This window comes from Mirounga leonina, unplaced genomic scaffold, assembly GCF_011800145.1.
Source record: "Mirounga leonina isolate KUSES-001 unplaced genomic scaffold, KU_Mleo_1.0 Mir_376, whole genome shotgun sequence".
Taxonomy (NCBI): domain Eukaryota; kingdom Metazoa; phylum Chordata; class Mammalia; order Carnivora; family Phocidae; genus Mirounga; species Mirounga leonina.
This window is the reverse complement of record NW_023270718.1, coordinates 1,321,351-1,343,051: the sequence shown is the minus strand read 5'-3', so window position 1 is coordinate 1,343,051 and position 21,701 is coordinate 1,321,351. Positions and strand designations below refer to the sequence as shown.

Sequence of the window (21,701 nt, the reverse complement as noted above, 5' to 3'; positions counted from 1 at the left end):
CTTGATCTCAGGGTCATGAGTTGAAGCCCTGTGTTGGGCTCCCCATTGGGCATGGAGCCTACTTAAAAAAATATTTGTAGGGGCACCTGGGCAGCTCAGTTAGTTAAGCATCCGACTTGTGGTTTTGGCTCAGGTCATTATCTCATGGGTCTTGAGATCAACCCCTGTGTCAGGCTCCATGCTCAGCCGGGAGTCTGCTTGGATTCTCTCTCTCTGCCCCTCCCCCCTCGATAAATAAATAAATCTTTTAAGAAATATTTGAATGAATGAATGAATGGAAAAAAGTACAGTATCTCAATGCCCCAAGTTTATAATTCTTGCCAGGCTTTCTCATTCTGGATCTTTGCTTTCTCTTTTTTTCTTTATTTCTTCCTTGCTTCCTTTCAAACAATCGATTTAAATTTAGTTATTACATAATCACAATTACAGCTGGGATGTATGCACCTCTTGAGCACAGTAAAACTTCTCAAACCTTGACATCAGATTGGATACTGACATCCTCACTTCCTCACTCTTGAGACACCCACTGAGGCTTTTTCCAACAAAGAGGAAGAAAGCTCTGGCTCCCTCACCTGGACTACAGGGAAGCCCACAGTGTTATTCACCTACAGGTCTGAGCAGCTGTGGGCTGTCTCAAAAAATACAGGTAACTGGGAATTAGGAGTAGAGAGGAACGGGGGCCCATTCAGGACATCCTGTTCCTGTAATATGCCTTTCAAGTGTCTTTGACTGTTTTTCTTTCTTTCTTTTTTTTTTTTAAAGATTTTATTTACTTATTTGCGAGAGAGAGAATGAGAGAGAGCACATGAGAGGGGGGAGGGTCAGAGGGAGAAGCAGACTCCCGGCCGAGCAGGGAGCCCGATGTGGGACTCGAGCCAGGGACTCCAGGATCATGACCTGAGCCGAAGGCAGTCGCTTAACCAACTGAGCCACCCAGGCACCCCTTGACTGTTTTTCTATTGGCTTGTGCCTCTTCTTATTGAATTGTAAAGTTCTTTTTATATCTCTAGCCTCCTTCCCCCCTACAGATTGATATCACCTGGTTCAAAGTACCAACCCTTGAGTCACGTGGTTAGTTTTTCTGGTGTGATCAGCCCCCATCCTGAGTCATCCCATCATCATAAACTATCTAGGGGCCCCCCATAACTCATCTTTCCAGCATAAACTAGCAGGTGTAGTCTGAGGGACCCCCATGAATAAGAAAGACTCCTATCACTCAGCAGATTCTGAGGATTTAATGGCTGTCTTCCAGGACCTGGAGACAGAGTTCAGCCAACCTATTTATTATACAGGTGCATACAATTTAGAATTGTTCTATGTTCCTAGTGAATTTAACATTTTATCATTATGGTCTCTCTAGCAATGTTTTTTAAATGGCTGTATTGATATAATTCACGTATTATAAAATTCACCCTTCTAAAGTATACAATTCAGTGGGTTTTCAGTATATTCATAGACTATGCAACCATTTTTCTCACTCCAGAACATTTCCATCACTCCAAAATGAAACTCGATACCTATGCACAGTCACTCCAATTCTGTGTTCCTCCCAGCCCCTGGCAACTACGGACCTACCTTCTGTCTCTTTGAATTTGTCTCTTCTGGACATTTCATGTAAATGGAATCATTTAATATGTAGCCTTTTGGGCTGGTTTCTTTTATTTAGCATAATGTTTTCAAGGTTCATCCATGTATCAGTACTTCATTCCTTTTTTATGCCAAGTTATATTCCATTGTGTGGATAGACCACATTTTATTTACCCATTATCAACCCATCAGTTGATAGACACTCGTTTCCACCTTTTTGGATATTGTGAGTAATAGGCTATGAACATCCATGTGCAACTTTTGTGTGGTCTATCAATGCTTTTTGCCTTAAAATATATTTTATCTGATATTAACATTAAAAAATTTGTCAAAATAATTTCAGGCTTAAGGTGTTATCTTTTGTCCAAAGAGGATATTCACTTGACTCTCAGGTAGCTGAGGGTATTAGCAAATTCAGGATTCTTTTTATATAGTTTCAAGGATATAGCTAATTTGGATTTGGGCTTCAGACTCCTGCCGGGGCAGATCTATGAGCTGTTTACTCTTTCCCCTAGGTGCAGTGGTTCCTGGTATCCAACACAAAATATAGCAGTTTTTTTTTTATTAAAGATTTTATTTATTTATTTGACAGAGAGAGAGATATCGAGAGCAGGAACACAAGCAGGGGGAGTGGGAGAAGGAGAAGCAGGCTTCCCGCCGAGCAGGGAGCCAATATGGGGCTCGATCCCAGGACAATGGGATGATGAGCCAAAGGCAGACACTTAACGACTGAGCCACCCAGGTGCCCCAAAATATAGGAGTTTTATCAGTTACCTACTTTTGGCAGGCCCTGGACTCAAACTTTTATAACCCTACACCCATGCCCATGTCAAAAATAAGTGTCTTGCTTCTCAACCTTACTGTTTCCAGAACTGGCCTATGCCCCTGAGGGGAAAAGTAACTCCAAGTAACCAGCTTTCTCTCTAGGTTTCCCTATTCTCCTAAATTACAGGCTTATTCATCCTGTACACATTGTCAGCTTACTGATGCTTCCCAATAGACTTCGTGTGTGTGTGTGTGTGTGTAAGTTAATGGTAATTACCTATTTTGCCATTACTCAAAATGGAAGCCTCTGTTATATTTTTTAATTTGGTAGTCATTTTTGTCTTTCCTATTATCAGATTGATCCTGTTTAATATAAGAAACTGCAAAACAAATATTACCAAACATTTTTACTTTTGAGAGGAATCCTTTGATCTTAAAATGGTTAATCCTTAAAATGGTTCTTTTCTTTAAAACCATTATTTTTCTATTGTGGACATTGCTGCTATAAACATCGGGGTGCACGTACCCTTTCAGATCCAGACTCTGAGAAACAAACTGAGGGTTCTAGAGGGGAGGGGGGTGGGAGGATGGGTTATCCTGGTGATGGGTATTAAAGAGGGCACGTATTGAATGGAACACTGGGTGTTATACGCAAACAATGAATCATGGAACACTACATCAAAAACTAATGATGTATGGTGATTAACATAATAAAATAAAATTTAAAAACAAAACAAAACAAAACAAAAAAACCATTATTTTTCACATACTTACTGTTACTTATTTTCCTACTCAGAGGAACACTGCCCAGGATTTGAATTGGCTTCAGTTGGTCTTGTTCAGATATTTCCAGTATCATCCATGGCTTTTTTGTCAAAAGAGATGAACCCAAATCTAATCAGGACTTTAGATTTAAACTTGACAGGAATTGAATCACTATATTGTACACCTGAAACTAATATAACACTGTATGTTAACTAATGGAATTAAAAACTTGAAGAGGTGCCTGGGTGGTTCAGTCGATTAAACGTCTGCCTTCAGCTCAGGTCGTGATTTTGGGGTCCTGGGATTGAGCCCTGCATCGGGCTTCTTGCTCGGTGGGGAGTCTTGCTTCTCCCTCTGCTACTCCCCCTGCTCTTGCTCTCTCTCTGTCTCTTGAATAAATAACATCTTTTAAAACAAAATAAAAACTTTACAAAATAGGGGTGCCTGGCTTGTTCAGTCAGAAAAGCATGCAACTCTTGATCTCAGGGTCATGAATTTGAGCCCCAAGTTGGGTGTAGAGATTACTACTACTACTACTAAACAACTTAAAATAATAAACTTTACAGGAAACACATAGGATAGAGGAACAAATTATTTAATGACACAAAACATAATTGGAGAGATCCAGGATGTGGGACATCATGACAACTGACCCAATTCCTCAACAGGTCAAAGGTTTGAAAAAAGGAACAGAAGGATAGTATTCAAGAATAAATGTGCCTGAGCAGATAAATAGAATGAATGGGCTCTGTTTGGACATTGACTTGAACAAAGCAGTTATGAGATTTTGGAGGTAATTGACAAATTTGAATAGGGATTGGGTATGTCAAAAAGCCATTTCTGCTTACTGAATAAAACAAAGCAGAAGGATGTGTTTACTGCAAGGCTTTTGACCTGCAAACCAGGAAACTCAAGGCTACAGAAACAATGAGTTCTGAGTTGTTCACAGGCTAAGGGATACTTATGGGATAAATATAAAAGTCATTTGGCTTTTTTTAGTTGATTGGTTGCCTAGTCATCTTCTTTCTTATTTGGATCAGGGTAGCTGAGTCAAGGAAAGGAAGTCCAGAGATGGCCACGAACAGACTTGGCATTCGGGAATTGGCTGGTGTCTTCTGATTTCTGAGAAGAGATGTAAATTCCTTGAAGGTTGGGTTATAAGTTTCCTTTTTTGCACTTGCATTAACCATCTCCATTTTAGTTTGTTTCTGTAACCAAACTAATGTGAGCTTGCTCCTTGGGGAGTTACAGATAGAGACTGTACCAGGTGGAGTTGTCACACAAAGGAACTTTTATTTGCAGCAAATAAGGCGATCACAGGAAATAACTTCCGAAGCTGTGACTCCCCTAGCAGGGATGAGATGTTTCTTTTTAGGGGTTAGAATGAATATTCAGCAAAGGGAGCGTTGTCATTGTATGCAAAGGTGGACATAAGGTTGTGCATACTATTTAGAAAACATGCCTATACAGGCATTCTGTATTATGGAAATGAATCTTGAGGTCCTCCTAGGGTGAAGACTTTAGTAGTATAATGAAGCAGAGGTAACTGTCGGGCAAGGGTTAGGGGCTATGGGCCTGCTCTGAGACCCAGTATAAAGTGAATGAGGTCTTGGTCACATTGTCTTGGGTAAGGAACACAGGGTCTTGCTTACTTTTTTTTTTTTAAAGATTTTATTTATTTATTTCAGAGAGAGAGAATGAGAGAGAGCACATGAGAGGGGGGAGGGTCAGAGGGAGAAGCAGACTCCCCGCTGAGCGGGGAGCCCGATGCGGGACTCGATTCAGGGACTCGATCCAGGGACTCGATCCAGGGACTCGATCCAGGGACTCGATCCAGGGACTCGATCCAGGGACTCGATCCAGGGACTCCAGGATCATGACCTGAGCCGAAGGCAGTCGCTTAACCAACTGAGCCACCCAGGCGCCCCTCTTGCTTACTTTTCAAACAGCACTGGGAGTTCTACCGCTGATTTATTATCTCTGATGTGGCTAGGCCATATCCTGGGCTGCTAGAGACAGTTTTTGCATTTCCTTTGTTCCCTTAAAATCCACAACTACTGAGGTTTTTGCATTTCTTTGTGATTCTGACACCTCCTAGGAAGTTCCCAAAAGGTGTGCTAAGGCAAGTAGAACCAGGAGGGCATGGATAACGGAAAATAGCTGGGGGTCTAAAGTAACTTCTGCCATGAAAGCCATGTCTCTCCTTTCTTTTTCTGGAGAACCCTAACTCTTTCTGCTTACAGTTCTACAGGTATTAGGAGATATGAAGGATTTATTGGTAATTATTTATTGAGTGTGAGAATGATATTGTGGGTTTGAAATAAAATATTTTAAGCAAATATTTAGCAAAGTATTTAGGGGTTAAAAATATGATGCCAGGGGTTTGCCTGGGTGGCTCAGTCGGTTAAGCATCTGCCTTCCGCTCAGGTCATGATCCCAGGGTCCTGGGATAGAGTCCTGCATTGGGCTTCTTGCTCAGTGGGGAACCTGCTTCTCCCTCTGCCTGCTGCTCCCCCTGCTTGTGCTTTCTCTCTCTCTCTCTCTAATAAATAAATAAAATCTTTTTTAAAAAAATGATGCCAGGGATTTGTTTGAAAATTCCGTAAAATTAAAAAATGACAGATGAATTAGATGGTTAAAACAGTTATTAACTTAAATTTGGGATATGAGTATATGGGGTACATTTCATAATCTCTGTTTTTGTATATGCTTGAAAACTTACATAATAAAAAGCTACAGATGCATTTCTGGCTGAGGAGAAAAATCGTGGCTTCCTGGTTTCACTTGGGTTATTCAATCACAAAATATTTATGTCTGGACAAACAGTGAAAGTATGTAATGAAATAATCTGAAGCTGAACGTGAATTACAAAACAATTTAAATTTTATATAGACACACATCACTGTATTTTCTGAAATTCCCTGCAATAGAGCTATTTTCATCTGCCACAACTATAGAGAGAGAGAGAAAGAGGAAGAGGAAGAGAGAGAGAGAAAAAGAAAGAGAAAGGAAGGAAGGAAGACAAAGAAAAAAGAAAGGAAGGAAAGAAAAAAGAAAAGAAAGGAAAGGAAGGAAAGGGAAGAAAGAAAGGAAGAAAGGAAAGAAAGAAAGAAAAACAAAACGAACAGGACTAAGGTGTCACTTGCCCCCAGGACAGCAAACTAAGACTTATTTCCCAGGAACGGAATTTTAAACCCATCAGCCTAGAATTCCCTGGTCAGCATTAGTGAGGTAATTTGCCTGATAAGACTCCCTGCCTTCCCCTAAGACAAGGTAACCTGGCCTGAAATAATCCTTTCCTTCTTTCTTTTTTTTTTTTTTTTTTTGCTAATAACCTCCTTATATGGGAGCTCCCTTCCATTTACTAGAAGGGAATGCTGCTCAATTCATGAATCGTTAAATAAAGCCAATTAGATCTTTAAATTTACTTGTTTTTTTTAACACAACTCATTTTTGTAAATGAAATTCAAGATACTTCTCTTTGGAGCATAATCAATGTTTGTATCAACTTTTTCTAAATTCCCAGCTTATTGGAATGAGTAGCTCATGCCACAAAACAGCGTCAAGTGCCCTTAGGTGCCTTGTGGAATAAAGGACGCAGAGGAGTCAAACAGATTCCCCTTACCTCTGTTCCCTCCCCTCCGCACAAGACACACTGCGTGGACAGCTTGGACACAGAAGAATGAAACTTCCTATCTACCTCCCTCCCTTCCCACAATTTACCGTCTATGTTAACATAACTGTTCAGTTGTCATTAGCACGCCTTTACTATTCCAGGAGATTGCTGTCCAAGCAAATTGCTTGATTGTTCATCACAGGTTACATCAACTCTTAAATCCTCTATCAGCTCTTCAATCTCTTCGAAAGAAAGCAACAGCTGGCACCTAAAAACCCTTGCTGTTCCCCCCAATCCTGGACTGTAGTACCATGATCCTTGCGCAAACCTAATCAAGTCCGTCGCATTGAAACCAAGCTTGCAATTCCCAGTGAATTCCAACCTTGACTTCGTGGCCCCGTTAAGGGGCTGTCTGTAAACTCCGTTTATTATCGACGGTTGTATTGGTGATATCGGAGGAGCTGACATTTGATGCAGGTTTGAGATCTTAAGTTCGGCGTTCAGCGGTTCAGCTTGTCACTACGTTTTCCATTTTTAGCCTACCCCTTACTCCCGCTAAAGATTTTGTTAACTTCACAGTGCAAGCTTTGTTTTTCTCTTTTATACGACCGAATTTTTTTTCTTTTTTTTTTTTAAGATTTTATTTATTTGAGAGAGAGAGAGCACATGAGAGGGGGGAGGGTCAGAGGGAGAAGCAAACTCCCTGCCGAGCAGGGAGCCCGATGCGGGACTCGATCCCGGGACTCCAGGATCATGACCTGAGCCGAAGGCAGTCGCTTAACCGACTGAGCCACCCAGGCGCCCACGACCGAATTTTTTCAATTCGCAATTACTTTCTCGTGAGCTGTAAGAAACGTACAAAACAAAAAAGAAATCTGACAGTTACAGCGCCAGAGGAATGACTCAAACTGAAACCCCCTCTCGGTCCGAAACGAGAGCCAGCTGGTGGACATTGCGGTCCCGCGAGCTGCATTCTGGGAAATGTAGTCCAGCAGGTGCGCGAAACCCGAGGCGCTTCCCCTTGGGCATTCTGGGAAGTGTAGTCCAGGAGCTGGGTACAGTCGGAGGGTCGGCGGCACTTCCGCTCGGGGAAGGCGAGGTCGGGGCCGAGACTGCTGGCCGTGAGGTGAGTTAACCCGCGTCCCTGCCGTCCCTCCGAGGCTTCTCGGCCTCGGCGTGGGGCCAGCAGCCAGCCGGCCCTCGCTGCTGGCGAAGGGGAGCCGCGGCCGGCGGCTGAGGGCGGGGACAGAGGCAGCGGCGGCAGAGTGCCGCTGCCCGGCGGAGCCTCCGCGTCGGGGCGGGCGCGCGTGGCGAGCGGAGTTTGAAGGTCTCCCGCGCTCTCCGCGCCCGCAGCCTGGGTCCCGGACCTGCCAGCTGGCTCTGCGTGCGCCTCGCGGTGACACCCTGGGCGAGTGACATAGCATCTCCTTGCGTCGGTTGCCTCTCGGCTAAAGAGCGTTAGTGTCTTCCCAGTGGTGGTCTGAGAATGAAATGAGATTAGATATGAAAGCTAAAAATCAGTGCCTAGTGCAGCATTGGATGGGACCGTGACTTCTGTCATCATCCTCGGGCCCCCTGTTGTTGGGAAGATCCTGGGAGCCCGGCGTGGGCTCGGAGCCCCGGTTGCAGCTCCGCTGGCCCTTCACTGATCTCTGCTGCGGGGCGGGTCCTGGATTCCTGGACTCTTCCGAGACACTTGTTTAGGAAGCAGAGTTATCTTCAGCCGGACCCTGAGGAAAGTTCTCTGTGGTTTATCGCAGAGAAACAATCGTGATCACGGCTTCGCAGAGTGCCTGCGGCGTAGCGAGTCCTTAACTGTTCACAACGTGTAACAGCTGCGTGTCGTTAATTTAAATGCAACAGGATTTCTTAGTCTGCGGTTTTTATTAGTCATCATTTGCCTCCGTGCACACGGGAGAAGAGACTTTGTTGAGGCCCTTCCAGCTTAATAACATGCTCAAGTAATTACACCTGTTAAAATGGTGTAATTGGGGGGAAAATCATGGCAGCTTATCATTAGCCGCAGAACAAATTACCTGTGGGACAACCAGTCAGAATTAGACTTTCCTAGGGTAACGGTAACTCATGGCTCTGAATTCTGGGTTTCTTAAAACATTCCTTTTCTGAACAGCACATCTGCAAGGGAGGTTTTATGAAGCACAATAGCATCTGCTTGTCTGACACTGGAGGAAATAGGGAATACCGGCATTATTATGATCCCCATTTACAGGTGACTGGATTGAGGCACAGGAAGATTAATACCTCGCTCAGGGTTTGCACTGCTGGGAAGTAGAAAACAATAAGTAGAAATGCAAAATTTGAACCCAGGCACTTTGGCCCCATTAAGTTAAATTATATTGCCTGGATGTCTCTCATTACCTCTCCTACCTAGGCTCAGGAATGCTCTGGAAGCTACCAGAAGCACTTAGGTTAGGGACTGTTCATGAACAAAGGCAGCTGACTGAGGGGGCCTAGGGGATGCTGGAATCCAGCCCCTGTTCTAAATTTTGCCTGGAGAAAGCAGCTTCCTGTTGGCACAAAGCGCCGCACCGACTACCAGCTCTCTCATGAGGACTTTCCCTTCCACAGTTTTGCCTTTCCAGAGCTCTGCCTCTCCCCAGAAGGAAAAGAAGAAAAATGACCAAGTTCCAGGTAAGTTGGGTTTGCCTTTCTGTTACTTAAAATGACATCTCATTTCATAAAGATTGGATGCATTTTTCCCTTGCCTGGGAAGGGTAAAAAGGAACCCAAGGCACCTAATTGTTGTATACCAGGCTCTTGCTTTTTGTTTATTTCCAAATAATAGTGTGAAAAGTAATAGGTATTTAAAAAAAAAAATAACTCCCACATTACAAACGTGTTTACAAATCAGCAGTTTTAATTGTCCCGCATTCTTTCTCATTTGTGTTGACATGTCTAGATTTATAATCCTAGTTTAAGTACCATTTTGGGTTTTTCAAATGTAATTTTATATTACCTACAATTTAAATGGTCACATCATTTCCCATAATTTACCTACTGCTTTACCCCATTCTCCATTTATATGCGGATTTTACTATTTTAAAGATGTTTGCAACAACAGTTTGCTAACATATAACCTTTCTTCCTGTACAGAAACTCTGAGATTTCAGCCTTTTTTTTTTTTTTTTTCCTCTTTAAAGTTCCAGGGACTCCATGGTTTTCTCACGTGTGGTGCCTCCCATTTTGTGATAAGAATGTCTAACGTACGGCTTGGTGCAGCAGAGTCCACCTCAGACTGAACTCAGAGAAAATAATTTTAGTTGTTTTCAAACAAGAAGAGCTAGATTTGGAGTGTGCCTGGCTGGCTCAGTCCATAGAGCGTGCGACTCTTGATCTCGGGATCTTGAGTTCAAGCCCCACGTTGGTCGTAGAGCTCACTTAAAAAATAAATAATTTTAAATAATAAAAAAAAGCTAGATTCCCTTTTTTAAGTTAAACTGTGTGTGTTATAGTTAGATGTTTATTTTATTCATTGAGATGTTAATATGTTTTAAAAAAGTACATACTTAGTTTTAAAAATCCTTAGTACTAGGGATTTGCCAGGCATTTACTCTGTGGAACAGCTGTGTGAGGATATAGATGGTCTTACCTGCATTTTAACATGAAGAAACAGATTTGTGAACCTTCAGATACCTACTGAAATCCACTCGGTGCCCAGACACTAAAGTTCCTGTTGTCTAAGCAGGGAGGTTCAGGTGTTTAATCACAGTAAATGGAAAGACCCAGAAGAAAAGAGACTTCTATTCGGGGACCTGAGGCAGGCTGCATGTGTGCATGTCTGGTAGGCGGAGGCCTCCAAAAGTAATATCCTCAGCTAATTCCTTTTCTTAGTGGCTTTCTTTCCTTTGTCAGATGTATCAACTAGTTGTTTAATATATAGATGCTCAGAACTCTAGCTAGAGTTGAGATAATTTTTATTGCCATACAAAAGGTTGTGAGACATATAGGAAACAGGAGCCGGGGGTGGGGTGAAGGTGGGAATTTATACATACTAGGAAAAAGGCTTAATATTCTCAGTAGGAAATTTACTGATATATAAGATATTCCAGTAGGATTATAAACAAAGGAAATGAACAGGTAATATATTTTTAAAAAATCAAAAGATTTTTTATTATTTGAGTATAGTAAAGACAATCTTTTTAAATAAGTGGAGGGCACCTGGGTGGCTCAGTTGGTTGAGTGTCTGACTCTTGGTTTCAGCTCAGGTCATGATCTCAGGGTCATGAGATCAAGCCCTGAGTCAGGCTCCACACTCAGCACAGAGTTGGCTTGAGATTCTTTCCCTCTCCCTCTGCCCCTCCCCCTGCTCGCATACACACACTCTCTAAAATAAATAAAATCTTTTTAAAAAATTAAAATTAAGTTGGTGGAAAATTTTTAAAAAGTTTATCACTTACCAAATTACCCAAGATTTTAAAAATAAGATATTGTCCAATTTTGGCCAGAAGATAGAGAATCAGGGATACTTCTAATCTCTTACAGGAAGAGTTAATTGGGAAAATTGTCATTATATTAGCAAAATAAAGGTGCATATTTTTCAACAGTGCAATTGCCACTTCTTGGAACTTATCTTAGGGAAATAACAAGACAGTTGGCTGAGATCTGTATAAAAATGTTTTCTGCAGCATTAATAATTAAAAAAAACATACTGTTTAATTACTTGGAATCATTAAATATGTTCTAGATCACCACTTTTGTGGAATACTATGCAACCAGGAACAAGGATGGTAGCAGTAATCGCGATGGCTGACGTTTGTTGAGTACTTAGTGTGTGTCAGATGCTGTCCTAAGTCCTCTATGTATTCTGTTTGGTCCTTTCAAGTACCTTATGATGTGGTACTATTACACAGATAAGGACATTGAAGTATTGAGAAGTTAGGTGACTTGACCAGGGTCCCAAAGCCAGTAATGGACAGAGCCTTAGAGGCATGTAGTCTCCAGAACATATGCTCTGAACCTCAACACTGAATGCTGCTGCGGTTGACAGATAGGTCATGCTCCTGAGATCATAGAGAATGAACTGCGCGCCTGCCTGGGAGGGGTGCTGAAGGCCTGTTAGGTGCGCACACGTGGACGAAATCGTGGTACTGCCCAGTGAGAGGAGGAGACGGGCACTATTAAATACTGTTGGGATGAATTCCTGAAACATTTCTTGTAAAATTTGTCACTATCAGTCAAGTTCTAAAACGTGTATATGCCATGATTTGACCATGGCAGTTCCAGAGACTTAACTATATAAAGGGCACCACGTCACATGTACACAGGTATTTTTCTTTTTCTTCTCTTTCCTTCTCCTCGCCCCGTGACCCTCGCATTTTTGGTATGATTGTGGAAGGGGAGGAGGAGAAACTATTAAGAAGAGTTGCTCAGATCCCTCAGAATCTGGAACCACTTCCCACATAGCTCCTCCACCCCCTCAGCGTTGCCCTGCTCCCCGTGGCCACCGGGTGCGAGATTGAGGTTGCGTGTGCTCGGTGTTGTAGGAGACGGTGACGTTCAAGGACGTGGCCGTGGTCTTCAGTGAGGAGGAGCTGGGGCTGCTGGATTCCACCCAGAGGAAGCTGTACCGAGACGTGATGCTGGAAAACTTCAGGAACCTCGTCTCTGTGGGTGAGCACAGGATCTTTCTGTAACTCATCCCCTCAAGCAGGGTTTCTTAACCTAGGCACTATTGACATTTGGGGGCAGATGATTCTTTGTTTTGAGGACTGTCCTGTGGATATTAGGGTGTTTAGTGGCATCCCTGGCCTCTGCCCACTAGTTCATGGCTTCAGGACTCCTCAGAGGCCAGAGTTTTCTAGTCCCTTTGGAGCACGGAGACAAGACGTTTCTAGTCTTTGGTTCAAGGCAGACGTTGTCGCATGTAAATGAACTATAAATGAACAGTTAAGCTTGTCTTCGCCTGGCTCCATATTTCATAGATATTTTTTCAACATGTAGATCATGATCTATTGGTGGGTCAGGAAACTGATTTAGTAAATTGCATCAGCAGTCTTACAGAACACTTACAGAACCGAGTAATAGTATCAGAGCTCCTTAGAATGGTGCACGTTGGTGCACATGGTAGCAGTAACAGCAAGCTGTTTCTAGTGAGGGGTGTCAGACTGGGAAGAATGTGACAAAAACAGACATTGGTTAGAAACCGTTCATTTGAGGGGTGCCTGGGGGGCTCAATTGGGTAAGCATCTGACTCTTGACTTTGGCTCAGCTTACGATCTCAAGGTTGTGAGATGGAGCCCTGAGTGGGGCTCTGAACTTAGCATGGAGTCTGCTTGAGATTCTCTCTCTCCCTCTATACCTCCCTCCACCCCCTCTTAAAAAAAAATAAGAAACAGTTCATTTGATCATTTATTTCTAGACTTTGTGTGGTAGTGATATATCTCTAATGATACCAAGTGTATTTCTTACTATGGGTGGTGATAGGAAAAGTGTTTGACAAACACTGCTTTGGGGAGGGGCAGAGCCTTATTGTATTATGGGATGAGAACCAAAATTTTTTAGTACTTTCCCCTTAATGTTTTTCACTTTTATCTTATCTTTTCATAGGGCATTCATCCTCCAAACCAGATATGATATCCCAGTTGGAGAGAGAGGAAAAGCTTTGCATGAAGGAGATCCACACTGAAAGAGGTAGGCACTCAGGTAAAAACTGTGCAACCGGGGTCTTTTGTAGGTGACGGTCCCATTGTTCTGCCTCTGTTCTGGAAAATCTTCATGCAGCAGCCAGAGAGACCCTTTGAAAACATAAATCATATCATGTCACTCATCTGTTTCAAACCCTCCACAGCCTTCTCCCTTCACTCAGAATAAAACTGAAAGTGTTTGTGGCACCAGGGTGGCTCAGTCATTTAAGCATCCAACTCAGTTTGGGCTCAGGTCATAATCTCAGGGTTGTGAGATCGAGCCCTGCGTTGGGCTCCATGCTCAGTTCAGAGTCTGCTTGAGATTCTCTCTCTCCCTCTGCCCCTGCCTGTGCTCTCTGTCTCAAAACAAAACAAAACAAAAACCAAAAAATGGGTGCCTGGGAGGCTCAGTTGGTTAAGTGCTTTCAGCTAAGGTCATGATCCCAGAGTCTCAGGATCAAGCCCTGCATCAGGCTCCCTGCTCAGTGGGGAGTCTGCCTCTTCCTCTGCCCCTCACCCTACTCATGTTCTCTCTCTCTCAAATAAATAAATAAAATCTTTAAAAAAACAAAAAGAAAAACCAAAGTGTTCAAGCGGCCTGGAAGGCCCTATGGTATGTGCTCATTCCCCCAGCTTAAACATTCATTCTACATTTTTCTTCAGTCATCCCCCCCCACCCCACTGCTTTGTCTGCCGGCCTCACTTTTGCCTCAGCACAAATATGCTCTACATCAGGACCTTTTCCATTCTCTTCTCTGTCTGGAATTCTGCCAGCCCGTACACATCCAGTCGCTCTGGCTTTCTTACTCATGTCGAAGGCCTTTCTTCCAAGGCCTTCTCTGACCACCGCTTAAAATGCCATGTCCCGTCACTCTCCATATCCTTGACTTGCCTTAATTGTGTGTAAGCGCTATACCACCAGGCTTACTAACATATATGATTTTTAAATTGTGGTAAAATATACATAACATAAAATTTATTTTAACCATCTCTAAATGTACAGCCCAGCGGCATTAAGTACATTCACGTTGTTGTGCAACTGTCAACACTGTCCATCTCCAGAATGTTTCCATCATCCCAGACTGAACTCTACACATCAAACAATGACTCCCTGTTCTTCCCTTACCCCGGTTCCTAGTAGCCACGGTTCTCCTTTCTGTGTCTATGGATTTGACTCTTCCAAGTACCTCACATAAGTGGAATCATGCAGTATTTGCCATTGGTGTCTGGTTTATTTCTCTTAGCATAATGTCTTCGAGGGTGATCGTGTTGTATGTCAGAATTTCCTTTTTTTATGACTGAATAATATTTCACTGTATGTACATACCACATTTTCTTCATCCGTTGATGGACATTTGGGTTGTTTGTACCATTTGGTTATTGTGAATAATGCTGCTGTGAACATGAGTGTACAAATATCTGTTCAAGTCCCTGCTTTCCAATTTTTGCATACATACCCAGAATAGAAATGCTGGATTGTATAGTAATTTTTTTTTTTTTTTAAGATTTTTATTTATTTATTTGACAGAGAGAGATAGTGAGAGCAGGAACACAAGCAGGGGGAGTGGGAGAGGGAGAAGCAGGCTTCCCGCCGAGCAGGGAGCCCGATGTGGGGCTCGATCCCAGGACCCTGGGATCATGACCTGAGCCGAAGGCAGACGCTTAATGACTGAGCCACCCAGTCGCCCTCAAATAAATAAAATTTTTTAAAAATTACCATACAGGGCGCCTGGGTGGCTCAGCTGTTGGGCGTCTGCCTTCGGCTCAGGTCATGATCCCAGGCTCCTGGGATGGAGCCCCACATCGGGCTCCCTGCTCGGCGGGAAGCCTGCTTCTCCCTCTCCCACTCCCCCTGCTTGTGTTCCCTCTCTGGCTGTGTCTCTCTGTCAATAAATAAAATCTTTAAAAAAAAAAAATAATAAAAATTTTATTTATTTGAGAGAGAGAGCGCACGCATGCACGGGGTGGGGAGGGGGACAAGGGGGCGGGAGGGGCAGAGGGAGAGAGAGAAGCAGACTCCCCTTGAGCGGAAGTCTACCAAAGGCAGATGCGTAACCGACAGCCACCCAGGCGCGCCTCGTATGGTAATTCTATTTTATAGTGAGTTTCCTAATATTAGAGGAAAAGCTTTCATTCTTTCACCATTGAGTCTGATGTGTACTGTGTGTTTTTCATTTAAGACTTTTATTATGTTTAGGCAGTTTCCTTCTATTCCTAGTTTGTTGAGTGTTTTTATCATGAAAGTATTTTGAGTTTTTTCATACGCTTTTTCTACATCAACTGAGATGATTATGTCGTTTTTTCCTTTATTCTGTGAATGTGGCATATCACATTGATTTATTGTGTGCCAAACCATCCTTGCATGTCAGGAATAAATACCACTTGGTCATGTGGTAGTATCCTTTTAAGATACTACTGAATTTGGTTTGCTAGTATTTTTAGATCAGTGTTCATAAGGGATATTTGTCTTTAGTTTCCTTTCTTACTGTGTCTCTGTCTGGCTTTAGTGTCAGGCAGTCCTGGCCTTACAGAATAAGTAGGAAGTGTTCCTTCCTCTACCATTTTTTGGAAAAGTTTAACAAGGATTGATATTCTTCATTTTTATTTTTTAAAAGATTTTTATTTATTTGAGAGACAGAATGAGAGAGATCACAGAGGGAGAGGGAGAAGCAGGCTCCCCGCTGAGCAGGGAGCCTGACATGGGGTCCGACTCCAGGACCCTGCAATCAAAACCAGAGCCAAAGGCAGACGCTTAACCAACTGAGCCACCCAGGCGCCCCAAGGATTGGTATTCTTCTTCAAATGATTGGTAGAATTCACCAGTGAAACCATCTGGTCCCTGCTTTTCTTTGTTGGGAAGTTTTTGATCACTTATTCAGTCTTTGCAGTAGTTATAGGTCTACTTAGGTTTTCGGTTTCTTCATGATTCAGTCTTAGGTTTGTTTCTAGGAATTGTCCCTTTTATCTAGGTTATCCAATTTATTGGCACACAATTATTCATAGTGCTGTCTTATAATCTTTTTTTGTTTCTCTACAGTCAGTAGTAACATCCCCACTTTCTAATTTTAGTAATTTGAGTCTTCTCTCTTTTCTTAGCCACTCTAGCTAAATTTTTGTCTATTTTGTTGATCTTTTGAAGAACCAGCTGTTGTTTCTCATTGATTTTCAATTCTGTATTTTATTTATCTCTGCCTTTTGTTATTTCCTTCTACTAGCTTTACGTTTAGTTCTTTTTCTTTTTTTTTTTTTTAAGAAAGAGAGAGTTTGCATGAGCAGGGGCGGAGGGCAGAGGGAGAGGAAGAGAGAATCTCAAGCAGGCCCCACGCTCAGTGCAGAGCCTGATGTGGGGCTCGGTCCCACGACCTTGAGATCATGACCGGAGCTGAAATCAAGAGTTGGACGCTCTGCTGTTTGAGCTATCCCAGCACCCCAGTTTGTTCTTTTTCTAGTTCCTTATGATGTAAAGTTCCTTTTTTTTATGATGTAAAGTTTCATTGTTGATTTGAGATCTTTTTAATTTTTTTCCAGTATTATTGAGGTAAAATTGACATATAACATTGTCCACGTTGTACAACGTAATGATTTGATATTTGTATATATTACAAAATGATTAATAAGCTTAGTTAACATGCATTACCTCATATAATTTTTTTCCTTGTGTTGAGAACTTTTAAGATCTACTCTTTAGAAACTTTTAAACATATAATACAGTATCGTTAACTATAGTTATCATGTTGTACATCTCCAGAACTTACCTTTTTTTAAAAGATTTATTTATTTGAGAGAAAGGAGGGGAGAGGCAGAGAGAGAGAGAAAGATAGGGAAGGACTTTTGCCATTTTGTTACTTGTTTTGTATTTGTTTCATGTATGTCTTTTTTTAAATTCTTTTTTTTAATTTAAATTCAGTTAGCCAATATATCATTAGTTTCAGATGTAGCCTTCAGTAATTCATCAGTTGTGTATAATACTGAGTGCTCATCACATCACGTTCCCTCCTTAATGCCTAGCACCCAGTTAAATTCAATTAGCCAACATAAAGCACATCATTAGTCTCAGATAGTGTTCAACAATTTATCATTTGCATATAACACCAGTGTCTTAAACCTTTTTTGCCCCTATTTCATTATTACATTTGTTTGTGTTTAGTTGATTTTTTTTGTAGTGACACATTTCAGTTCTATAATTTTTTAAAGATTTATTTATTTTAGGGGTGCCTGGGTGGCTCAGTCATTAAGCGTCTGCCTTCGGCTCAGGTCATGATCCCAGAGTCCTGGGATCGAGCCCCACATCGGGTTCCCTGCTTGGCGGGAAGCCTGCTTCTCTCTCTCCCACTTCTACTCTCCCTGCTGTGTTCCCTCTCTTGCTGTGTTTCTCTCTGTCAAATAAATAAATAAAATCTTTAAAAAAGAAAGATTTATTTTAGAGAGAGACCATGCAAGCAGGGGGGAGGAGCGGGGTGGAGGGTAGAGAATCCTCAAGCAGACTCTCCATGGAGCACAGATGCAGGGCTCAATCCCACGACCCTGAGATGATGACCTGAGCTGAAATCAAGGAGTCAGACCCTTAACCAGCTGAGCCACTCAGGTGCCCCTCAATTCTGTAATTCTGACACCAGTTCTAATATGTGGAGGTTATTGCCATACTAAGCAATTAGGATGCCAGCTGGGTGTCACACATTTCTACTCAATTTTGACACCATCTGTCTGGATATAGCATCAGATCCTACAGGTTAAGGGCTTGGTCCTATAGGATTCTCACCCCTCACCCTTCACCCCCTTTCAGCGGCCAGTCACAAGTCCAGGTTGTTAACTGTGCTTTAGAGGTTCCTGCAGCCCCCACCTGGGGTTCAGTTAATTTGCTCAGTGGCTCACAGAGCTCAGAATATAGTTTATTTACTAGATTGTCAGTTTATTATAAAAGGATATAACCCAGAACAGCCACATGGAAGAGATGCACAGGGCAAAATATGTGGGAAGGGGTGCGGAGCTTCCAGGCTCTCTCTAAGCTCACCACTCTCCCTGCATGTCCACTGACCTGAAAACTCACTGAACCCCTTCCTTTCAGGTTTTTAGAGAGGCTTCATTACTTAGGCATGATCAATTAGGTCATTGGCTATTAGTGATTGGTTCAGCCTTCTGCCCCTCTCCCTTTCCCAGAGGTCAGGAGGTGGGGCTGAAAGTTCCAAACCTCTAATCATGGTTGATTGCCCCACATCGTGGCAACCGGCCTGCCATCCTTAGGGGGATTTCCAAAAGTCACCTCATTAACCTAAACTCAGATATGGTTGAAAGAGGTTTATTAGGAAGTACAGGACCCATGTCACCTTTATGGCTACGGAAGGGTTTCGGGAGCTGAGAACGAGACATCAAATATTATAACAAAGATACTCCCGTTGTTCTTTTGTCTTAGGAAATTCCAAGGGTTTGGGGATGTGGGCCGGGAACTGATGACCAAAATACATATTATAAATCACAATATCACATTTTATAGTATTCAGTGGATATGTTTTATTAATCTTTAATTTTTTGATGCTAAATAGAATTATTTCATTTTTCAGTTATTTGCTTTTACAACTTAGGAATATAATCAGTTTTTGACATCAACCTTGTAGGCTGCAGTCTTCCCATATTGGTATATTCTAGAGGCATTTTTGTACTTTTTTGTACATTCCTAAAGATTTTTTATGTAGAAAATTGTGACACAAAAATGTACATTCTTTCTTCTTTTCCAATATGAACACTTTTGATGGCTAGTTTGTTTACCTGAATGCATGTGGACAGCATTCAGTCTTTCACCACTGTTAATGGTGTGAACCACAGGTTTTCTTATTGGGTTGAGTTCCCGTCTGTTCTTAGTTTCAGAATTTTTATCATGAATGGGGATCAGTATATGTATATTTGTATTTTATAATATGCTTAGTCTGCATTTACTGAGATGATCATAAGATTTTCTTCTTTATGCTGTGAATATGGTAAAATGCATTGGTGATTTCACATGTTAAAACCACCTTGCATTCCTTCTAGTAAACAAAATTCAGCTGACTACATATTCAAGATCTTATTGGCTTCATTCAGTGATTCATGAATCAGGCAACATTCATTATAGGAGATAGAAAAGCTCCCTGAGGAGCTATATAAAATAAGAGACTTTTATAGGCAGAAGGGAACAGGAACCAGGAAGTTAAATGAGGCAAAAAAAAAAAAAAAAAAAGCCGGTTGGTTATTGCAGGGTTAGTTTCCCTTAAAAAGATAGCAGAGGTAACTAACTAGAGCAGATGGGGATTGGTTTAAGATTTTGTTTCTGGGTGAGCCAAAATTGATAAGTCTTGGTTTGGTGGCATGGGGCTTAGCATAAGCAACTCCATTTGGGGCCTGTTGTTTTGTTTTAACATTGGGGATTAACCCCACTTTCTCATGATGTACTAGTATTCTTTTTATTACGTTCCTAGAAACAAGACTTGACCTTTGTTAAGGATTTTTGCACCTGTGTTGAGGAGGGCTTTTGTCATATTCTTGGGACTTGATGTCTTTGTCTGGTTTTGATATCAAGGTAACACTGCCCTTAAACAATAACTTTCAAGTATAGCTTCCTCTTCTGTTTCCTGAAAGGACTTTGTATAGGACTGGTATTACTCTTTTCCTGAGTGCTAAGTGGAATTCACTGGTGAATTCCATCTGGTCTTTTTGTGTGAGTGTGATAATTTATGAATTAAATTCCTGAACTGTTTAGATTTTTTGCTTTTCTTGCAACAGATTTGATAATTTGTTTCAGGGTATTAGTACCTTCTTAAAAAACCTAAGTTGTTGAATATATCTCCTTATTTTAATGCCTCTAAGATCTATAGTAAAAGTCTATCTTTGGGGCGTCTGGGTGGCTCAGTTGTTAAGCGTCTGCCTTCGGCTCAGGTCATGATCCCAGGCTCCTGGGATCGAGCCCCCCATCGGGCTCCCTGCTCCGCAGGAAGCCTGCTTCTCCCTCTCCCACTCCCCCTGCTTGTGTTCCCTCTCTTGCTGTGTCTCTGTCAAATAAATAAATAAAAAAATCTTAAAAAAAAAAAAAAAAGTCTATCTTTCATGCCTGAAGTTGAATTTTCCTAATGTTTCCATTTATTTGATTTTTACTCTGATTTCCTTAATTTCCTTTTTTCATGGCTTCTTGAGATGGAAACTTAGAAAACAAGTCTAAAATCAAAAACCTACTATAAACATTTAAAGCTATAAAATTATCTGAATGCTATTTAACTGCACATCAGAAATTGTGATATTTTTCATCATTTCAAAATTTTTTTGAGAGCCAAATTGAGACTTTTTTTAAATTTATTTTTTATTATGTTCAGTTAACCACTGCCTAGTATATCATGTTTTTGATGTAGTGTTCAGTGATTCATTAGTTACGTATAACACCCAGTGCTCATCACAGCACATGCCCTCCTCAATACCCATCACCCTGTTACCCCCTACCCCCACCCCCTTCCCCTTCCCCTCTGAAATCCTCAGATTGTTTCCTGGGGTCCCTAGTCTCTTATGGTTCATCTCCCCCTGATTTCTCCCCCTTCGGATTTCCCTCCCTTCCCCTATGGTCCTCTGTGCTATTGCTTATGTTCCATATATGAGTAAAACCATATGATAATTGTCTTTGCTTGACTTCACTTAACATAATCCCCTCCAGTTCCATCCATGTCGATGCAAATGGTGGGTATTCATCCTTTCTGATGGCTGAGTAATATTCCATTGTGTATATGGACCACATCTTTTTTTTTTTTTTTTTTTAAGATTTTATTTATTTATCTGAGAGAGAGAATGGAAGACAGAGCATGAGAGAGGGAGGGTCGGAGGGAGAAGCAGACTCCCCGCTGAGCAGGGAGTCCGATGTGGGACTCGATCCCAGGACTCCAGAATCATGACCTGAGCCGAAGGCAGTTGCTTAACCAACTGAGCCACCCAGGCACCCCTGGACCACATCTTCTTTATCCATTCGTCTCTTGAAGGGCATCTTGGCTTCTTCCACAGTTTGGCTATTGTGGACATTTCTGCTATGAACATTGGGGTGCATGTGGCCCTTCTTTTCACTACATCAGTATCTTTGGTGTAAATACCTATTAGTGCAATTGCTCGGTCGTAGGGTAGCTCTATTTTTAACATCTTGAGGAACCTCCATACTGTTTTACAGAGTGGCTGTACCAGCTTGTATTCCCACCAACAGTGTAAGAGGGTTCCCCCTTTCTCCACATCCTCGCTAACATTTGTTTCCTGTTTTGTTAATTTTTGCCATTCTAACTGGTATAAGGTGGTATCTCATTGTGGTTTTGATTTGTATTTCCCTG

General features: G+C 41.9%; 1 protein-coding gene across 1 annotated transcript in view; it reads left to right on the top strand.

The window, feature by feature from the left end:
* The first annotated feature begins 7,565 nt into the window (after positions 1-7,565).
* ZNF235 (zinc finger protein 235) overlaps positions 7,566-21,701 on the top strand; it is a 28,962-nt gene continuing 14,826 nt past the window's right edge. The window contains exons 1-4 of the mRNA XM_034986681.1: positions 7,566-7,859; positions 9,323-9,385; positions 12,238-12,364; positions 13,301-13,384. Coding sequence (XP_034842572.1) covers positions 7,632-7,859; positions 9,323-9,385; positions 12,238-12,364; positions 13,301-13,384 — 502 coding nt within the window. The 5' untranslated portion in view covers positions 7,566-7,631. The remainder of the gene's footprint in view (positions 7,860-9,322; positions 9,386-12,237; positions 12,365-13,300; positions 13,385-21,701) is intronic.